At 41.3% G+C, this 17,831-nt stretch overlaps 1 protein-coding gene across 13 annotated transcripts in view; it reads left to right on the top strand.

Annotated features, from left to right (window-relative positions):
• The first annotated feature begins 267 nt into the window (after positions 1–267).
• The window catches only part of pou2f1b (POU class 2 homeobox 1b), a 56,301-nt gene continuing 38,737 nt past the window's right edge, over positions 268–17,831 (top strand). For 10 of the 13 annotated variants that reach the window (XM_060929557.1, XM_060929549.1, XM_060929553.1 and 7 more), the window contains exon 1: positions 437–475. Coding sequence is in view for 3 of the 13 variants with exons in the window: in XM_060929558.1 (XP_060785541.1) it covers positions 430–475 (46 nt within the window). In the remaining 10 variants the exon portion in view is untranslated. Of the gene's footprint in view, positions 476–17,831 lie in introns of all 13 variants that reach the window. The other 3 variants (XM_060929558.1, XM_060929551.1, XM_060929550.1) reach the window with 2 other exon arrangements.

Below are 17,831 nucleotides of genomic sequence, written 5' to 3'. Positions count from 1 at the left end.
AACCCCTTGTCGAGTCTATTCAGCTCAATAACCTAATTCCGAAAGTAAATAAATTAATCACATCCTTGATTATGAATAATAATAATAATAATAATAATAATAATAATAATAATAATAATAATGTATGGATGATTTCTGACAGTCATGTCTAATGAATTACTTCCGTAGAGGCTTAGAAAGCCTACAATAGCTGCCTGTGAGCTGGTAACTTTTTACAGCAGCCATTTGCTGTGAATCTTCACTCCTTTCGCCTGTCATGGTACCGAAAAGGCGAGCTGAAACTTTATAAAATATTAACCGTGGTAGCTGAGGAAATTCCCCGTGGTGTTTGAATATAATGACAAATGCGAAGCGAGTCGCTCTGCTTCAATGGGGCGCTATACTGGATTGTGTTTGTGTAGGGTTGGGATTTCACCGTAAATATTCAAAATGGCGGACGGAGGAGCAGCGAGTCAAGATGAGAGTTCAGGACCAGGTAATCATTACTGCATTTTACATATTCATATTCATATTCAAACACTCTTTCTCTCAAGCCAGATAAGTACGAAGGAAGAGCGTAAACAAGAGGCGTTGAAGGCCGTAGCCGCTTTGAGACATCTGCAGCGGCTTATTTTGTGCAGCATATCGGCGGATTAATTCAGTGTGTATGTGTGAGACAGTGTGAGAGAGAGAGAGAGAGAGAGAGAGAGGCTGAAACGGGGCTTTGCGCTGCCACGGTCGCCTTAGATTAAAGCCAAAATGCGTCCTTTGTGTGATTAGAGCCGGGCTTAGTGTATTACATATTCATAACGCCGCTGTGCAAATACGATTTAGCATATTTTATTAGTAATCGGCGACATCATTCAGAGCACATAGGCTACTTCTGTGTCACTGGAGCCTGTAGAATTTCACTGTTATAAGTAGCTGGCCGGAGTGCTAACAGGCTAATGCTAATAGAAGTGCTTTGTGTATGATTCTTGTACTGCGCCGAAAGGTTTGCATATTCATTCAGCCGCAATCAGCGGACGACTGCGCAGATAGTATGTTTAGTCAAAGTGTCTACTCTGCCTTTCTGGGAGTGGAGTGGAGTAGAGGATGGGTGTTTTGGTGCGAGGTTGTGACTAATGGCTTTAGCGCAGCAGCGTGATTTTTATAGTGTCCATTCTGCTGCCTTTGTGTATGGGTCTGCGTGTGCGCGTGTATGAGTGCGCGCGCGCTCGCGCTCGCAGCCCCTCTCGTGCGTTATTCATGCGGGCCTGGTGGAGCAGAACGCGCTCCTCTCTTCAGCATATTCTATCACTGTGGTGTACAAAGAGCATCCCGGGTTACACACGAGTCACATCACCGGCAATACAGCCTGACACACAAACACCGACATGTTTCCCTGAGCGGCGGTGTCTGTGTTGCGGGGTTTTTTTAATGATCATTCATTCATTCATTCATTCATTCATTCATAACAGATATGTATGGGCAGGCCTGGAAATAGTTTAATAAAAACACCCAGTTATAGGTAATTCAGCTATTTTCATATCCCTGTAAGAATAACAATGCTTTCAGCTTGCTGTAGATATTTTAATCGCTCGGTTATTAACGTTAGTGAGCTGAGCTGAGCAGCGGTACTGGAGGCTGTGTTTATGCGCAGCTGTTCTCCCTGCTGCATATTTAGCAGGCCGGCTAGCGTTTTTGAATTGATTTAAATCAGGCCCGTTAAAGCCCTTTCACGGTCAAAAAAATCCACTTTTTTATTTTCCAGTGCTGTATGGGATGATTCTCAGTGCTGTTTTTTTTTGTGGTACAAAAAATGTAAATAAACAAATCAATCATAATTAAAAGCTCTCCAGGTTATTTTGTGTGTTTAAAGCGGGCGGTTTGTGCCGCCAAGGGGAGGCGTTTGTTTACCATGACAGAATGCATAAAGCTTAGCTTCATTAGCACAGCGCCTCATTAGAAAGTCTAATTTTGGGAGGTGTAAAAGAAAAAGCGCCTAGAGGAGACGGGAAGAAGCTACTTTTACAGTTCTTTGCACTCTGTTATTTTCTACACAGCACAGTTTAGGCTTAAACATGCTAGAACATGTTTCACAGCAAATTAGTGTTTGTTCGGCTCAGAGCAGCTTTCTGAAAAGACAGCATTTGAAGGCACAATGGAGGATTTCTGAAACAAGTAGCAAATGAATCTTTTAAAATCGTGGGGGGAGTCTATTTTATCCTCAAATTATTACACAAATCTCTAAACTCAAGCGCCAGCAGGCTACGAGCTTAAATTAGCATGTTGTTGTCATCACGACTGTGTATCGCGAGAATTTTTGTATCGCGATATTGTAGTGTAAGAATGGCATTTCTTTAATCAAAATCATTATTTATGTAAGGCAACAAACGTAATAATTATTAAACAAATGTGATTTATTAACTATTTAACTAGTTACATGTACTAGAAGTTTGCTAAATAGCCTGTGTGTAAAATAAATTACAATGTAGTCAATCTACACAAATTTGAATAATAAAAAAATAATGTTAGACAAACACTGTAATGTTTGAGCATAGAGAGGAAAAAAATCACAACACATCTGGCAGCTTTTTGTAAAGAATGGAAAAACACGAGTAAAAGGCTGTCACTTCCAGCCATAAGATTGTCTAATATTAATAATGTCCTACCCTAGATAAAGTCAACTTCACACTGGGCTTCAGCATACTTAAGTTACTGATTTTATTATGATTTATATATTCTACCACATAATGAAATGCAATGTTATGCTGTTTAAAACACAACTTGTTTTAAGTTTTATTCGAGTTACCTATTGACGGTCAAATTAATTCAAGAAAATAAATCAGAATCAGATAAAATAAGTAATTTATGCATACATGTGTTACTGTGATTAACAGATTGTGCTTGCAGTAAAACAAATTCCTTACCAATTCAGCATGTTGTAAGCTGCTTTTAACTTCTTCATAAACTTGGGAATACATTTTGGGAATAACCACCTCTGAGAGAGTTTTTCTAGATGGCAGTTGATACCAGGGCTCACATTCAGCCAGCATTTCCCTGAACTCCTTGGATTCCACCATGCTGTATGGCCTCGTGTCTTTCACGATGAATCTTACTATTTTAGAAGTGATTCGTTGCGCTTTTTCAGATGTACTCTGGTATTTCTTGGTACTAGAAAATGCATTATTTATAGTTTGTTGTTTCAGCGCAGAATGTGAAATATGTAGACTGCTCGTTTGTTGCACAGTCTGTTGTAATTCCATGGGGGTTTTGTTATTAACAGCACTGCACGACGAAACAGCCAAAACACTCGGATGATGGCGTCTCAAATGTGTTGTTGGGGTAATTCCGCCCCAAATCACCAGATTTAGAAAAATGTTCGCCACTGACCATCTCAGATTTACTTCATACTTTCTGGAAATATTGTCAGTGTGCCCAATAAATAGTGTACAAAATTTTAGGCTTGTACCTTCATTAGTTCCTGAGATATAGGGTCTTAAAAAAAGGGGCGTGGGCCCAATTTCACTGTTGAAACGCGTGCTACAGAAAATGGACCTAACTTCCATAAGTCATTACTTTTAAACTATTCATGCAAGATACATGAAATTTTCAAGGATTGTTCTTCAATGCCAGACGCCTTTAAATACTAAAATAGAAAGTTCACAGTTCAATATTTGCCAAGTTATGGCTTGCTAAAAATCTTTAAAAAATGTCTTCTATCGTGCTTTGGAGCAAATTTGACACCCCATATCTCCACATTAAAGCACACCAGATCTTTCAAATTTTCTTATTTATTACTCATGTTATTGTACTCTTTAGGCAACTAGGTATGTGTTCAAAAGAAATCAAACTTTCTGATTTATTAGGCTTTAAAAAAAAAAAAAACATGTTGTGCCTATAATTCAAATGCATATTACAAATGTATGACAAGGCCTACCATAAAAACAATTATACCACTGGAAAGAGCTTGTTTTGATTAGCAAATGCACAAAATATGAAGTTGGTACCCTAAACCAAACTATAAATATTAAGGTATCAAATATGGCATGTTTTACGATAGACGGAAATGCTGTTTTAAGGCATATAATCTACTTGGATGCATCCAGAGATGCATAAAAACTGAAAAACCACAGGATTCTGCCCAGGGATACCACTGGGACAACAGCCAATGTACTCTTCATCCATTTGCAGTGTACATTAGAGCAAAGAATGAAGATGGTACAAAAGTAACGAAATGCATCTTTATCTGCATAATAAGTGACTGCCTTAAGCATGATACAGTGGCCGTGCATGCATTCTTAAAAAAGGTTTTACCATATGTATGTCATTTACATCCCCAGCTGAAAAAGGTAATTTACTTCAGTGATGGATCAGCAGCACAATACAAAAACTTCACAAATCTAATAAAGCATGCAGACGATTTTGGACTTTTGGCAGAATGGCATTTCTTTGCCACTTCTCACGGTAAATCACCCTGTGATGGTATTGGAGGCACTGTAAAGCGGTCAGCAGCTCGAGCTAGCTTACAGGCAGTCACGAGTGATCACATACTAACCCCATCTGATCTGTTTTTGTGGGCAGAAAAACACATCAAGAACATCCATTTCATCTGGGTTGGTACAGGGGAAGTTATGGAGAGTGGTAAAGCATTGGAGACAAGATTTTCAAGGTCAGCTACTATTCCTGGAACAAGAGACAACCACTCATTCGTTCCAATCATGTCCAACCTGCTGCAGGTCAGCAGGGTGTCAGGTGGTCCTAGCTTCATTGTGGATATGAGTGGGAATCGGCCACAAGTAATGCATAAAACCCCTGTTAAATCAGCAGTCTCTCTGGCAGATACAATTCCTGGTAAATATGTTGTATGTTTGTATGACAGACAGTGGTGGATAGGCAACATTCGTGCGTTATCAGAGGAGGAACAAGATGTACAAGTAACATTTATGCATCCTCATGGTCCCTCTCAGACTTACAGCTGGCCCAGGAGAGAGGATAACTGTTGGGTCCCTCTGGTGCATGTCATGAAAATCATTGATGCCCCACTTACATCAACTGGCAGGCAGTATAAACTTCCATCTGATGTGGAAAAGCAAATCAATACACTGTTTAAGCTCTTCAAATAAAGTATTTTTAAGGTAGTTATTTTTCCTACACTTTAGGTTTGTAATTGTATTGTGCCGTAAAACAGCATTTTCGTCTATCATAAAACATGCTGTACTTGATACCTTAATATTTATAGTTTGGTTTAGGGTACCAGCTTCATATTTTGTGCATTTGCTAATCAGAACAAGCTCTTTCCAGTGGTATAATTGTTTTTATGGTAGACCTTGTCATACGTTTGTAATATGCATTTGAATTATAGGTGCAAAATGTTTTTTTTAATTTTTAAAGCCTAATAAATCAGAAAGTTTGATTTCTTTTGAACACATACCTACAGCGCTCGAAACTAACGGTGTCCCGATGTCCCGGGGACCATAAAAAATGTCATCGGGACACAAAATTATCATATCTGGGACAATCCCGGGACAATGGAAAAAAATAGATCTAGAAAAAAAGTTCTACATTAAAGGTGCAGTACAAGATTTTGGAATAACGGTTCCCGCAAGCCATATTTTGAAAAGAAACACCCCCCCCCCCCCCCCCCCGCGTCTCCACCCCCCCTTATAAAGCCTGAGAAAGCCCGGCTTTATAATGGGTGTCTATTGCGTTACACGCTAGTGGAGCTCGTTAAGTTAGAGTGTAAAGAGCTTGGAAAAATAGCTCAAACTCTCTCATTTAAACTGTGTTTTCAGCCCCAATTTTCACTCCACACACACAATTTTCTCAAAAGTAGTCGCCACACTTGTCCTGATTCACACAATGTGTCTACCTGAGCGATAGGATTTACTGTTTTTGAATGAGAAGCCTGAAAGTAACGAGAGCACAGCCGCGCAGCCTCATAGACTCCCATTATAAACGTGGCAGAAAAGTCACTCGTTTTTAACTCGCTCTAGTGACCTCATTTTTTACACTACAGACAAAAAAATTACATCCGTGTGTTCAGGAGAGCCTTGTGGCGCTCACTGTGAAAGAATTTTGTGAATATCTCCTTCCGTTTTCGTGTAAATCCCCGTTGTTTGGAAGGAGCGCACTGAGAGAATCCTGCGCTCTGTGTGACACTGCTCGCTCTCACACACACACACAGAAGGGCGGGCTGCTCGCGGGCTTCAGTCTGATTGACGTGTCAGTATCCAATCATTTTGAGGTGGTACCTCGATATGATTGGATGGCGTTTTTCCTTTATTTTACACTGTAGACTGGATTAAAATATTTCGTTTTTTGGGTCAAACCTTCTATTGTACTGCTTGCAACATGGGTGTGCATTTCATCCATTGATGGTTATGGCTGATGGCTTTCAAAACATCTCTGAATGGGGCAACAGGTATATTACATAAAAATGGATAACGGTAATGGTGAAAATGATAAGTTGGCCTTATATATGCCAACAGATATTCAAGGTATAAGTAGATGAAACAAACATAAAAGGGGTCTTATTTTCAGCTAAAGTGTACTGCAGATGTAGTGAGTTGAAACATTTTCTGAATGAGCTAGTTGGCCCCCTTTAAATAAACGGGTATCTATTCATACAGTGAGATCACCAAAGTTTAATAAACTGAGAATGCAATAACTGTAATTTTGAAGTAGATGATGTATTGGACATGTGTCACTTGTGTTTTGTGACTTATTGTAAAAATGATATAAAGGGTTCAAAATCGTATAGTTACAAATATAATAGTAACTTCATATGATAATATTAACCACTGGTTATTTCAGAGAGGAAAAAAATGGGGACACTATTGCTTCCATTCGGGACAATACAACACATAATTCGGGACCACTGGGGGACACAAAGAAAAAAAGTTAATTTCGAGCCCTGCATACCTAGTTGCCTAAAGAGTACAATAACATGAGTAATAAATAAGAAAATTTGAAAGATCTGGTGTGCTTTAATGTGGAGATATGGGGGGTCAAAGTTGCTCCAAAGCACGATAGAAGAAATTTTTTTATGACTTTCAGCAAGCCATAACTTGGCAAATATTGAACTGTGAACTTTCTATTTTAGTATTTAAAGGCGTCTGGCATTGAAGAACAATCCTTGAAAATTTCATGTATCTTGCATGAATAGTTTAAAAGTAATGACTTATGGAAGTTAGGTCCGTTTTCTGTAGCACGCGTTTCAACAGTGAAATTGGGGCCACGCCCCCTTTTTAAAGCCCCTATATCTCAGAAACTAATGAAGGTGCAAGCCTAAAATTTTGTACACTATTTGTTGGGTACACTGACAATATTTCCAGAAAGTATGAAGCAAATCTGAGATGGTCAGTGGCGAGGCCTCTGGTGATTTCACATGGATTGACCCTTAGATTAGTTGTTCCCCGCACTACACTTAACTATAGCTTCACAAATTTTGCACCCAGCCACGTTTTCTTCGCTCCTGCTTTCCCCCTTCCGAATAATTAAGCCGAAGTGCTGCCAAACAGCAGCCTTTCCCTTAGGATTTTTCACAATGTTGAACTTGTAGTCATCGGCGCCGACGGAGACCACCATTTTGAAAGTGTGACCAAGCAACTATTTTTTGCATTCGAGCAAGGGATTCTGGAACCTTCTATTTATTTATCGTCTCAAAAACAATAAATACGCTAATGAATTATTATATTATTCGAGATTTATACATTGAAATAAAAAAATTGAAAGCAGTTGATCAGATATTTTCAACATTTCCATGATTAGACAAACTATTTACGGAAACTTACGAAGATTCCCAAGTGAACCCGACTGAACCGATATGTCAAAATCATACCGCGATACGTATCTTTTTCAAGCTGCACTGCAATATATCGGTATACCGATAATACCGTGCACCACTAATCATGAGTCCACGATAGTGAGTGCTAATGGGGCTGTGGTGTGTTGGCTGATTTTCTAAAACTGATAGTTCTATCGGGCGGCACGGTGGTGTAGTGGTTAGCGCTGTCGCCTCACAGCAAGAAGGTCCTGGGTTCGAGCCCCGGGGCCGGCGAGGGCCTTTCTGTGTGGAGTTTGCATGTTCTCCCCGTGTCCGCGTGGGTTTCCTCCGGGTGCTCCGGTTTCCCCCACAGTCCAAAGACATGCAGGTTAGGTTAACTGGTGACTCTAAATTGACCGTAGGTGTGAATGTGAGTGTGAATGGTTGTCTGTGTCTATGTGTCAGCCCTGTGATGACCTGGCGACTTGTCCAGGGTGTACCCCGCCTTTCGCCCGTAGTCGGCTGGGATGGGCTCCAGCTTGCCTGCGACCCTGTAGAGGGATGAAGCGGCTGGAGATAATGAGATGAGATGAGATGAGATAGTTCTATCAGTACACATACATTTTAGATTTGCAAACGTTAGTTTTCCAGCAGGGGCGGGACAGTGGTGTAGTGGTTAGCGCTATTGCCTCATAGCAAGAAGGTTCTGGGTTCGAGCCCCGTGGCCGGCGAGGGCCTTTCTGTGCGGAGTTTGCATGTTGTCCGCGTGGGTTTCCTCCGGGTTTCCACCACAAAAAGACATGCAGGTTAGGTTGACTGGTGACTCTAAATTGACCGTGAGTGTGAATGGTTGTCTATGTGTCAGCCCTGTGATGACCTGGCGACTTGTCCAGGGTGTACCCCGCCTTTCGCCCGTAGTCAGCTGGGATAGGCTCCAGCTTGCCTGCGACCCTGTAGAAGGATAAAACGGCTACAGATAATGAGATGAGATTTTTTATTTTCCAGTGTTGTATGGGATGATTTTCAGTGCTGTTTTGTTGTTGTTGTGGTACAAAAAAAGTCAATAAATAAGTAAATAAATCATAATCAAAAGCCCTCCAGGTATTTTGTGTGTTTAAAATTAGACTTTCTAAAGTAAGTAGCATATTATGTAAGAGACAATTTTCAGACAAAAACATAATGAAGGCTGCTGCAGAAATAAGAAGCAAATGTGACGGTGTCCAGAAGAACTGTGGCCGCTTCTGTAACATGCTCAGTAAAACTTACAGCTAATCTCTTTATTTCACACACACTGTACCTGAGACTGCTATTTAAAAAATGTTTTTACATTAAAAGTACTATAAAGAGCAGTAAACTGTAATAAATGAAACAAAGTGCGACAACCCTTTGCTTAAAAAAATGTTGTCTTGGGTAATATTTGTGGAGACTTGAAAATAAATTATCTGATAAGTTTTACACTCATCATGGACATGAATGTGTAATGGCAATATTGGGATTTCAATTATTTCTTTGAACTGTTATTTTTCTGGGGAAGGATGATTGCATACCATACATCTTTAACAGAAATAAAAACTAAAAAATAGTCTCAGTGAGGCTGTAGCTCATACCAGTTAAGATGCCCATAAAATCGTAACTATGACCGGTAGCACTACCATCCTGAAAACTTTTATGCACACCCACCTGGGGAATATTGTATGCGAGTTTGATCGAAATCCGATTAATCTTGTAGGAGGAGTAGCGATTTTTGTAAATTGTGGACGGACAACAACGACGGACGGACAACACGTGATCGCATAAGCTCATCTGGCCTGGCCTGCGGCCGGGTGAGTGAACAAGAATTTAGTGCAAAAGTTTTTAATTTTTATTTCCTGAAATCAACACAGGGTCAACATTATATATACAGGGTCAAAAATATACATACAGTGCACCTAATATTTGGTTAAATGTCCATTAACAAGTTTCTGTCCATTAACAAGTTTCACCTTGACCAAATGCTTTTGGTGGCTATCAGAATGCTTCTGGCAGAATTTTGGTTGGATATTTGACCGCTCTTCTTGGCAGAATTGGTAGAGTTCAGTGAAACTTGTGTGTTTCCTGGCACGGACCTGACTCAATAGGGTTGAGATCATTTCTTGTTTTAAACTTGATGGTAGCCTGCATTATCCTTTCCACAACCAGCTTTGATGTGTGTTTGGGGTCATCATTCTGTTGGAACACCCAATTGTGTCCAAGTTTCTGATGGTTAAGGTTATGCTGAAGAATTCTGAAATAGTTCTGCTTCTTCATTATTCCATCTACTTTGTGCAATGTACCAGTTCCATTGCCAGCAAAACAGCCCCAGAGCATGATGCTACCACCACCATGCTTAACAGTTGATACAGTGTTCCTCTGTACCTCTGGTCATTGTGTCTCATCTGACCATGAAGCTTTCCACCAGAGGGCTTTTTCTTTCTCCATGTGGTCAGTTGCAAACTTTAGTCAAGCTTGAAGGTGCTGATTTTGGACCAGGGGCTTTTTGGAGAGCAGCTTCTCAGTCTGCGGTAATGTAAAACTCGCTTGACTGTAGACTGTGTTCCAGCAGCTTCCAGTTCATGGTAGGCCTGAGCCTTGTTTTTTTCTGACCATCCGAACCAATTTCCCTTCAGCTGAGGCTGACAGTTTGCGTCTTCTTCCAGCAAAGTTGCTTAGTAAAATGGTTACCCCTCCCAATAACTTGCATCATGTACAGTTGTTTGAACTGTTGATCTTGGAATCTGTAGTTGTTTCGAAATGGCTCCAAGGAGACATTCCTGAGTCATGGAAATCTATGATCCTCTTTCTCAGATCTGCACTGAGCTCCTTAGACTTTCCCACTGTATTGTGCGTTGGTCAATGAGTGCTACCAAAGAAACCCTTTTTATGTTGGCACAGAGAAGTTGTAAATCATGATCAGTAACAGGAAGTTAAGAGGCCTTGGCAAGTTAAAACCTTTTGGAACTTTCAGCACCACTGAATTAATAGCCTATGTGGACATGTGTAAATTTTTGACCCTGTAGGTTTAATTTTGACCGTGTATTGATTTAAGAAAACCCAAAACAGATTAAAACCTTTGCACCAAATTCTTTTTTTTTCCATTAAAGATATGTTGTTGAATCATTCTTCTTAAGAAAAATAACAGTTCAAAGAAAATTATTGAAAGCTCAATATTGCCATGATATTCATGTTCATGATGACCTTCATATCTATCTATCTATCTATCTATCTATCTATCTATCTATCTATCTATCTATCTATCTATCTATCTATCTATCTATCTATCTATCTCATAACACACATAGAGCTTGGTCAAAAGTAGCGCACACTAATATTTATTTGGACCACCTTTAGGTTTGATTAAGGCACACATTTGCTGTGGCATTGTTTTGACAACCTTATGCAATTTCACAACATTTATTTTCATCCAAAGTTGCATTAATTTTTTGCCAAGGTCTTGTATCGATGATGGGAGAGTCGAACCACTTTGTATATTCTTCTTTAGCAACTTTCAGTGGGGTTAAGGTCAGGATTCTGTCAATTCATGTGTGAAAATGATTCTTCATGCTCCCTGAACCACTCTTTCACAGTCTGAACCGAGTGTTTGTCCTGGAATGTGCCCGTGCCATCAGAGAAGAAAGAAATCCATTCATGGGATAACCTGGTCATTCAGTATATTCAGGTAGTCAGCTGAGTTTATTTTATTGCCAAATAACGTTGCTGAGCCTCGACCTGAGCAACTGAAGCAACCCCAGATCATAACACTGCCTCCAGAGGCTTGTACAGTGGCCCTGTGCATGATGTATGCATCGCTTCATGTTCCCTTCTTACCCTGACTTGCGCATCACTCTGGAATAGGGTAAATCTGGACTCATCAGACCACATGACCTTTTCCACTGCTGAATCCAATCTTTATGCTCCTTTGCAAACTGAAGCCTTTTCTTCCAGTCAGCCTCACTAACAAGTGGTGTTCTTATGGCCACACAGCTGTTTATTCCCAATCCTGTGAGTTCCTGTTGCACTGTGAGTGTGGAAAAGCTCTTACTTTTGCAATTAAATATAGTCATGAACGCAGCTGTTTTTTTTTTTAAGTATACGCAATTTAACGTGATCAAGTGTTTAAGTGATCACCATTTACGGTAGTCAAGGTTTTTTTTTCCCGACCACATTTCTTCAGCGAAATGAACAGTTCATCACTATCCTTCCAGGTTTTACTAATGTGTTGGACAGTTCTAAACCCAATTCCAGTCATTTCAGCAATCTCCTTAGTTGTTTTCTTTGCTCAATACAGGCCAATAATTTGACCCTTCTGAAATACAGTAACATCTTTTCCATGACCACGGGATACATCTTCTAACAAGGTTGTTTAAGAAATTAAAAGCTGCTGCATCAGTTAGGCGTAAAAGAAGTGTTGCCAGCTGAAACATATTAATTACTGCAGTAATCATCCAATCAAAGGCCAATCAAAGTATTTGCTTCTTTAAATCCACTTTTTTTTTTTTGGCTTTTGTGTGTACAATACCAGTGAAAAGTTTGGACATACCTAAACATTCATAGGTTTTTCTGTATTTTGACTATTTTCTACATTGTAGAACAATACTGACGACATCAAAACTATGAAATAACACATGGAACATATTTGGACATAAACAAAGTGTTAAAAAACCAAAATATTAATCTTTTACGCTACGTTCACACTGCAAGGCTTAATGCTCAATTCCGATTTTTTTGTGAAATCCGATTTTTTTGTGAGGTCGTTCACATTAACAAATATATGCGACTTGTATGTGATCCTCAGTATGAACGAAAAGCGACCTAAAAGTGTTCCGCATGCGCACTGCAGGATACGACGACGTCACACGCAGTGAGCATGGCCAGTGTTTACGGAAGTAAAACCGCCCGGTTGCGGTATGACCCATCCAATCTAGCTTGAATAGCTGCATCCCCCCAAATGGAAATCAGCTCCCTAACCTCTGCGTCCTTCCATTGAGAAGATTCAGAACCTTCACAGCCCGAAGCGTCCCTCGCATTGATGTCATGCGCAGGGGAGCAGATACGTTTTTTGAACTGGGGGGGGACAAAAAACTGGGGGGGGGGGGAACAAAGCTGCCAGCAAACCAACCCCAACATGCCTGTCAAACTTGTTGTTAGTAACCATAGCAACCAAGCTCAAGCTCGCAACCTGTGCAGTCTGCGCAGCTCAACCAACCGAATATCAGTCTTTGTTTTGTTTTATGTGAGTTGTTGCAACTATATGTATACACTGCTGTGCACCTCAATAAACCGAATGGTAATTAGTCTTTTGATTTTTCCGTGAGGTTTGCCTTATGCAAAGAAAGACAGCATAAACGTTTTTTCCTCCCTATAAGTAGGGGGGACCGAACGAGGTGAATTTAAATATGACGAGTCCCACCCTCTATCTGCGCCCGTGATTATGCGCCATGTTGTTGTAACTTTTTTGAGAGACCCGCCGCCTACTTCAGCGCAGAATAGTGACGTTTGTGGCTTGTTGATGACGTGTAAGTCGGATGAATGCGACCTGGCGGTTCAGACTGAAGTCGCATATGAAAAGAGCGGGTAGGAATCGGAATTAGCACCACATATCCAAACGGCCTGGGTCGGATTTGAAAAAATCGGATCTGTGTCGTTCATATTGTCAATAAAAGATCGGATACAGGTCACATATGGGCGAAAAGATCGGATTTGAGTCACTTCAGCCTGCAGTGTGAACGTAGCCATATGGCCCTTTTCCACTACCCTTTTTCAGCTCGCTTCAGCTCACTTCAGCCCGACACGGCTCGCGTTTCGACTACCAAAAACCAGCACGACTCAGCTCGTTTCAGCCCTGCTTAGCCCCTAAAACTCGCACCGAGTGGGGCTGAAGCGAGCCAAGCCGTGCCGAGTGAGGCTGGGGGCGTGAGCAGACACTCCCTTGTGCACTGATTGGTGAGGAGGAGTGTCCTCACATGCCCACACACGCCCCGCGAGCGCGCTGGGATCTGTAAACACCGCAAACCCGGAAGAAGAATAATTACGAATTACGAGAATTTCTGAAGCCTTATGCGCCTCGCCTCATCTATACGCTCTTGCCAGTATCTGTTGGCGTTGTCGGTGACAACAAGCCACAGCACCAAGACCAGCAACACTAACGACTCCATGTCCTCCATGTTTATTGTTTACTATTCGGGTCGTGAGACTACCGCTTAAAAGCTCACTGAATCAGTGACATACAGAGCATCGTGGACGAGTTCGCGGAGCGCAAGGCTCGTCGTATGCCCTTCAAATAATGCGCGCAGTAGGCTATTGATGTTTTATTATGAGCCATGTACAGTATAGTCGCCTAATGTTTTTTTGTTTCTGAGTTACATGTTCGTTTGAAGGACTTAATGTACAAAATAACATAGTTGCACCCCGTAGTGTTGAAATTGGTAAACACAGTGCATTCAGTGAGGTTTGCACCGCCCTCCTTTTATTTCTGACTCTTCCTGTCACCGTTGCAACCTCTGAGCGCTCATTCGTATGCCCTTCAAATAATGTGCGCAGTATAGGCTATTGATGTTTTATTATGAGCCATGTACAGTATCCTAATGTTTTTTGTTTCTGAGTTACATGTTCGTTTGAAGGACTTGATGTACTAAATAACATAGTTGCACCCGGTAGTGTTGAAATTGGTAAACACCGCAGTTGCGGACATTTAAATGATGTTACGATAAGCTTTAATAAAGGGCCCGGTCATTTGCCCCGCCCCCGGCCCGGCTCTGACTTGTTCCGCCACTGTCACTGATGTCACTGTTTGCGCTGCTTAACGACATCACGTGACGTCCACCCACTTTCGCTAACTCCACCCAATGTGTCCACCCACTTCCAGCCAGCACGGTTCAGCGCAGTTGTAGTCGAAATGCAACTCCAACAGCCCCACTCAGCTCGACTCAGCTCGACTCAGCACGGCACGGCTCAGCCGCATTTGTAGTGGAAAAGCGGCATTAGATTCTTCAAAGTAGCCAGCATTTACGTTGATGACACTTTACGCACTATTGGCATTATCTTAACCAGGTTCATGAGGTAGTCACCTGGAATGCTTTTCAATTAACAGTTGTGCCTCATCAAAAGTTAATTAGTGAAATTTCTTGCCCTCTTAATGTGTTTGAGATCAAACAGTAAATAATAAAAATGAAGAGTTTGGTTCCAAAACAATGTAAATCCACTGCAATAAACTTGAGAAAAAAATTTATTTTCTTTACCAAAAAAATTGGTAGCATGAAAACTAGTATTCTCTGTTTGAAACTATAATATTACTGTGATGTTGTAATAACATTAAAAAAGCAAATCTAGATTTTTATTTTTAAAGTCTGATTAAAATTTTTTTTTCCAAAATGCAGTTGATCCATGACATCCCTCCAAATGCTAAAAATCCATTACATCAATAAAAACGATTTCTTTTGTGTGTGAAATATAGCTAGAAACAAGAAGTAAAATTGATCTACACATATGACGGCCTCTGAACTTGGAGCATCTGTTACATTGGAGCACAGATTTTCCCAAATTGTATTCATCTTGTTGTCTACAAGCCCCAATCTATTATTTACTCACACATTTTACACTCATCAGGAAGAAGAAGCCTTTATTTGTCACATGCACACTTCAAGCACAGTGAAATTCATCCTCTGCATTTAACCCATCTGAAGTAGTGAACACACGCACACACAGAGCAGTTGGCAGCCACAATAGAGCGCCCGGGGAGCAGTCAGGGGTTCGGTACCTTGCTCAAGGGCACTTCAGCCCAAGGCCGCCCCACGTTAACCTAACTGCACGTCTCTGAACTGTGGGGGAAACCGGAGCACCCCAAGGGAACCCAAGCAGACACGGGGAGAACATGCAAACTCCACACAGAAAGGCCCTCGCTGGCTCCTGGGTTTGAACCCAGAACCTTCTTGCTGTGAGGTGACCGTGCTAACCACTACACCACCATGCTGCCCACTTTTCAGCAGTTCCTATATAATATATACATTTAACAGTTATTCCACAAAATTGAGTCGTGCATGAGTGATGAGATTAAGTGGAATAAGTGGTGTATTCTCTCCACTTTCACAGGATTTTGAGAAACGGAGCATTTTTATTTTTTGCAAATTTGATAAATAAAAACTTGATACAAAACATCCGACAAAATAATTTCTGCTTAGAATGTAAACAAACCGGCGAAATGACAGTAGCAATTTGTGAAAAATGCAATAATTCTTGAAAAATAAAAAAGATACATTCTTTCCATCAAATACTTTCATTCCATACTTTGTTGCCATTTTTTTTGGGGAGGGGTTGTTTGTTTTCGAGTAGAGTTTTTATTTTGTCCTCAGTTGGTTCAGCTACACGTGCCACCATTTTGTTTTTCTATACTCATGGTATATGAGCTGATATCCTAGTTGTAGAGTAGCCAATCAGAGTGTGTGATTGCTCATATCTAGTGATTGTGGATAGAATAAATATATATCAGGGTTTCCCCTAAAGCATCATAGCATAGCGGCCCCGCTACACTTAATTTATTGCCCGATACGTTTAGTGACATGCCACTACCCATTAAACTGCCGCTGCGATGCTTACAATTTAGGCCTGCAGTATAAAGCTAGACTCAACATGCATGTGTTTTGTAGCCTTTGAGCAGGTAATCAATACAGTCCATGCAAGCCCATGGCCTTGAACTTGACCTAAGTTCACCGCTGATGTCAGAGAAGGGTATTTTGTGCTAATTGGCTGAGTGTGTGTGGTATGCTGCATTGATTGGATGAGCGATGCACAATTAATATTCATAGGTAACTTATGTGGGCAGCACGGTGGTGTAGTGGTTAGCGCTGTCGCCTCACAGCAAGAAGGTCCGGGTTCGAGCCCAGTGGCTGACGAGGGCCTTTACGTGCGGAGTTTGCATGTTCTCCTCGTGTCCGCGTGGGTTTCCTCCGGGTGCTCCGGTTTCCCCCACAGTCCAAAGACATGCAGGTTAGGTTAACTGGTGACTCTAAATTGACCGTAGGTGTGAATGGTTGTCTGTGTCTATGTATCAGCCCTGTGATGACCTGGTGACTTGTCCAGGGTGTACCCTGCCTTTTGCCCGTAGTCAGCTGGGATAGGCTCCAGCTTGCCTGCGACCTTGTAGAACAGGATAAAGCGGCTAGAGATAATGAGATGAGATGAGATGAGGTAACTTATGCAAAAATGGCAGAGCCTTCAAGCCGGGTATGAGTAAGCAAAACACCGACGGGTTGCAGCTTAATTACGGAGTTTTTCACAAAGAAAACTGCGGAAAACAACTCCGCAACAATGGCAGACCATAGTTGTGAGACCACGACGGTCAGTTCTCTGCATGTTGCTGACCAGCTTGAGTCTGACAGTGAGAGTATTTCATCCACATTATTGCTGAAATTTAATGCTGAGTATTTTGAACAACTTGTGCCATGTTGCATCAGCATTCACTTTCTTTGTTGTGAAATAAACTGCAGTCTCCTTTGGAACAGTACACTGCTTGTGAGATTCAAGTGGGTATTGTACTGACTTTTTTTTCTGTCTTTAGGGTGGGAATTCAGTAAAATTATAAGTAAAATATAGCCTTTTCCTCAACATCTTGAACTGGTAAAAATCAGCTATAGATGTCACCAGAAGCCACAAAATGAACCCTTATATTTCAAAATTTTCCAAGGGAGCATGCCCCCAGATCCCCTTAGTTTGCACATCACCTATGGCAACGTGTTCTTTGCATCTTGCTGTGCTCAGGGGGCCACTACTCTTTCCAGTTTTTCTAGAGGAAACCTTGTATATTTAAAAAAAATGTGTGTGTGTATCTCATCTCATTATCTCTAGCCGCTTTATCCTGTTCTACAGGGTCACAGGCAAGCTGGAGCCTATCCCAGCTGACTACGGGCTAAAGGCGGGGTACACCCTGGACAAGTCGCCAGGTCATCACAGGGCTGACGCATAGACACAGACAACCATTCACACTCACATTCACACCTACGGTCAATTTAGAGTCACCAGTTAACCTAACCTGCATGTCTTTGGACTGTGGGGGAAACCGGAGCACCCGGAGGAAACCCACACGGACACGGGG

This window comes from Neoarius graeffei, chromosome 9, assembly GCF_027579695.1.
Source record: "Neoarius graeffei isolate fNeoGra1 chromosome 9, fNeoGra1.pri, whole genome shotgun sequence".
Taxonomy (NCBI): domain Eukaryota; kingdom Metazoa; phylum Chordata; class Actinopteri; order Siluriformes; family Ariidae; genus Neoarius; species Neoarius graeffei.
This window is presented reverse-complemented; position numbering and strand designations above follow the sequence as displayed.